The 4431-nt window shown below is 39.8% G+C and overlaps 1 protein-coding gene across 1 annotated transcript in view; it reads right to left on the reverse strand.

Moving 5' to 3' along the window:
- Window positions 1–4431, reverse strand: part of URI1 (URI1, prefoldin-like chaperone) — a 69877-nt gene extending 65446 nt beyond the window's left edge. The window contains exon 1 of the mRNA XM_008587016.1: window positions 4136–4431. Within this exon, the coding sequence (XP_008585238.1) occupies window positions 4136–4234 (99 nt within the window). The 5' untranslated portion in view covers window positions 4235–4431. The remainder of the gene's footprint in view (window positions 1–4135) is intronic.

Here is a 4431-nt window from a genome sequence, read left to right on the forward strand (position 1 = left end):
CTATAAGTTAGGTATAGATGGAAAGTATCTCAACATAATTAAAGCCATATATGATAAACCCAATGCCAATATCATCCTGAATGGGGAAAAGCTGAAAGCTTTTCCTTTAAGAACAGGAACTAGACAAGGATGCCCACTCTCACCACTCTTATTCAATATAGTGTTGGAAGTACTAGCCAGTGCAATCAGAAAAGAGAAGGAAATAAAGGGTATCCAGATTGGAAAAGATGAAATCAAACTGTCCCTGTTTGCAGATGACATGATCCTATATATCAAACAGCCTAAAGCCTCTACAAGAAAACTCTTGGAGTTGATGATTTCAGCACAGTAGCAGGATACAAAATCAGCACACAAAAATCAGTAGCATTTCTATTCTCAAATAGTGAACATGAAGAAAGAGAAATCTAGAAAGCCTGCCCATTTACAACTGCCACCAAAAAAATAAAATACTTAGGAATTGAGTTAACCAACGATGTGAAAAATCTCTATACAAGCAAACAGAAAGGACATTGTTGGGTGGGAGGGGTGGGAGAGAGGAGAGGGAGGAGAGGGAGGAGGGAGGGAGGTTTCAGTAATGGGCCACAATAATCAACCACATTGTATATCGACAAAATAAAATTTTTAAAAAAAAAGAGATTAAAAAAAAAATAGCTGGTTTACTCCTCTCCCTGTATCTGTTGACAGAGAATTAAGATTAAACAAAACCTTTCAAGGGAAAAAAAAGAAAATCAACTGGGGAAATGGTTGAATAAATTTCATCTATCAGCTCTGGAGTAACGAAGAAATAAACTTCCCTACCTGGTGTTCAAACCAGCCAAGAGCCATTTTTCAGGCTCAGAAAATGTTCAGCAGCCATTAAAATAACAACATCCCAGTTTTCATTAAAACAAACTTTATCAACAGCCTTTATTAAAAAAATTAAAATCCCACCCAAGGGCCGGCCCGTGGCTCCCTTGGGAGAGTGAGTGTGGTGCTAATAACACCAAGACCACGGGTTCGGATCCCTGTATTGGGATGGCTGGTTAGCTCACTTCGTAGAGCATGGTGCTGACACCACCAACCAAAGGGTTAGGATCCCCTTACCAGTCATCTTAAAAAAAAAAAAAAATCCCACCTAATTTCACAAACTTTCAGATAAAATCCAAAAAAAAGAAAAACTGTGCTTTTAAAACAATGATGTGTTTTCCTATATATAAAGGGTGTGACTATTTATGTACATACAAACATAACTGGGATCATAGTATACATACTGTTCTACAGTTTTTAATGCCTGCATAATAGCTCGTCATATGCATCATGATTTATTTAATCAATCCTCTAATGTTGGATTTTTAGTTTTTTCATTATTATAAACGAAGCTGTAGGAAACCTTTCTTATATGTCCTTTTGCTAAATCAAAAAAGAAATAAACCAAAGTTTTAAATAAAAACTTTTTTTTTGAAAATATTTCAGCATTGATTCCTTAAGTGAAAGTGAAAACAATGTTAAAATAGCCAATCTTGTCCAAGTACCATAGATGTTGCCACTTTTGGGGTTGTGGCTCATTCACGCCCCTTGTTTGTCTTTTTCCTCAGGCTGCCAACTTTTTGCCCTTTTTATTCAGTGCTCCAGAGGATAAACAAGAGAAAAAACAAGAGGGACCAAAGTAAAACTTGTTATACTCCTCAGCTGAATTTAAAAAAAACAATCAAAAGAAAAAAAAAAAAAACTAATGAGCAACATTTAAAACACATTACCTAACAGCCATTCTCAACCAAAGTTTCCAAAGAAAATTATGCCCTAAGTCTAAGGCATCCATTGTATATACAAAATCAAAAGAAAAAAAAAAAAAACTAATGAGCAACATTTAAAACACATTACCTAACAGCTATTCTCAACCAAAGTTTCCAAAGAAAATTATGCCCTAAGTCTAAGGCATCCATTGTATATACCAAATTCACTTCTCTCTTCTGATGTAGAGCCAACTAGCTAGGTACTATCCCAGGGAAAACTGAGCAGTCATTCAGATCATTTTCTTCAGGGTTCAATTCTCTGTCATGGAAAGGCCAAGACCTAAAAAGAATGCTTAATTCAACTTATACAAAGGAATGCTAAGTGCCACACTAATATAAAGCCACTATGACATTAACGGTCAGAATATCACCATGCTTCTACTTTACTGGAGTTCACTGTACTCATACAATTGGGTTGGCTTTAAAGTCTAAATAAAGTCCCTCACAAAAACTTTTAATTGACTATTTACTAGGTAAAATTTTCCTGTACTAAACTATAAATTTTAGCTATCCAAACAGTATATTTTCTGGCCTTATGGGTCTCTTGTCCACGGAAGCACATTCTTCTATTAAATATAGTCTATTTGCTGAGGTGCTTTAACATGAACTGTGAATAATTTTACATACCATGACAGATATACACAAACTTATGTGCCACATTAACACAATACAGGAAAATAATTTGGTAACATAGTCAATGCCTACTAAAAACAGTCATTTAGTTCCAAATAGGACTGTAACTGAAAAAGCAGATGCTTTCTTCAAATGTAACTGGACACAATGCCAAAAAGCTGTTCAGAGCACCCCCAAAAAGTATCCTTTGTATTTCAATCACGCTAACATCAGAATAAAACCAAAGATTAACATGCGAAATGGAAGAAAACATATCAAGTCAGCATTATGCACACATTATACCATGAAGGAGGTAAAAGTAATTCCAATATAGACTAAAGGCAATGGAAACACCATCCTCTGAAAGTCTGTTTCACATTTTTAAAAGAACAAAAAATGTAAACAGTTTCGCCAAAAAGGAACAGGTTTTCAAGAAGGGTTGTTTTTTTCTTATTTCCTTTTCTATTTTTCTCTTTTAAAAAATTAAGATCCATCACTATGTCTTTTAAACACACCAACCTACTTGAATTTTCAAACCTCCATCTTGGAAAAAAAAAGCCACGAAGTTTAAAACCCAATAGTTGTGTATGGTTTAGAGAAAAATGGCTCAGAAGAGGAAACACAACGCACAAAATAATTTAAACCAACCAAAACAAAGTAGGAAAGATTTCCACAGTTCATCCCAACCGGTGGTTTCCAAGCACACTTGAATTTTTTCAGGTTCTATGAAAACTCTCATCTAGTTAAACTGAGTATATTTGTACACCTATGAAAGCAGTCGTTTTTATATAGTAATGTTCAATAGGAAAAGTAAGGGATTCTCAAACTCTTAACAGTTTTCAAGCAACTTCCTAACCCTTTATAATCCATGGAACTCTCTCCCAATATGACATATGACATTTTAAGTAAGTGAAATATTGCTTTCAAAAAAAGAATTTCAAGACACTTCAGGCGATAGAATCAACCTGAAATACCACATAAACAACGGGGAAATCTCAGATTAAACAATAAAACTCTTTTTTAAATCGGATATAGTTCTTCCTATACAATCCCGTTAGCAAATGTACACACACCCCCGCCCCTTTACTGGTAGTTTAAAACTCACTTATTACAGGACTGAAATTAAAATTTAACAAAATGCCATTCTATTTTAACAAAAACTAAACCACCAAAGCTGGGATTGCACAAGAAGCGTTATCATTACAAACGCAATAAAACCTTTAAGTGCAATCGAGTAAAGAGCAACAAAGAGCATACATTTTAGCAATGTTTACATAATAATAAACTAAAAAATTTTAAGGTGAACACTTGCATTTACAGCGTACTCCCTCCCGCCCCCAAAATATTTCCAGGCATTCCTGTATGCATTAAGTTTAAAAACTCGGTTTTATATACAAGTTAAACAGACTGTCACATCCCTCTTCCCCATCCTTCCCCTCCGCTCCAAGGTCAAAGGGCTCCAGACAGAAGACAACAAAAATGCACGTGACAAAAGTTTCTCCCAACACTTTCTCTCTCAAGGCCTAAAGGCCCGGCTCCCCCCCGTGAGGGGTCAGGAGGAGCTGGGCCCCAGATCAAGGGGTGGCCGCCCAAAGAGGGCAGGAAGGGGGTCGACCGGGAAGGACGGGGTGAGTCGGCCCCCAGCCCGGGGAACAGGGAGCCGAGGACGTGCGGGGTGCGGGCGCCTCCCGAGACCACGGCCACAGGCGGAAGCGCGGGGCCCGGGCCGGGGCCGGAGAGCGGCCTGTTACCTTTTCCTGCTCCTCGAGGAGCCGCGCCACCTCCGGGGCGTGCAGCGGCGCCGCGGCCGAGGCCGAGGCTTGGGGCTCGAGGTCGGACGAGGCCTCCATGGCGGGGGCACTGGGGGCCTCAGCGGGGCGAACGAGTCCTAAACAAGTGTTTATGGAGGCGGCGTGACCGGCGGCTGCCCAGCGCCCGCGTGCTCGACCTCATGCACCGCGCGCCCAGCACTGAGGAGGCCGCGCCCGCCTTCGCCGCTTCCGCGGGGGCCGCTTTCCGCGTCCAGGCTGCCCGCGGCCGCATCTCA

Source organism: Galeopterus variegatus, unplaced genomic scaffold (assembly GCF_000696425.1).
Source record: "Galeopterus variegatus unplaced genomic scaffold, G_variegatus-3.0.2 Scaffold4217, whole genome shotgun sequence".
In the NCBI taxonomy this organism is placed as follows: Eukaryota; Metazoa; Chordata; class Mammalia; order Dermoptera; family Cynocephalidae; genus Galeopterus; species Galeopterus variegatus.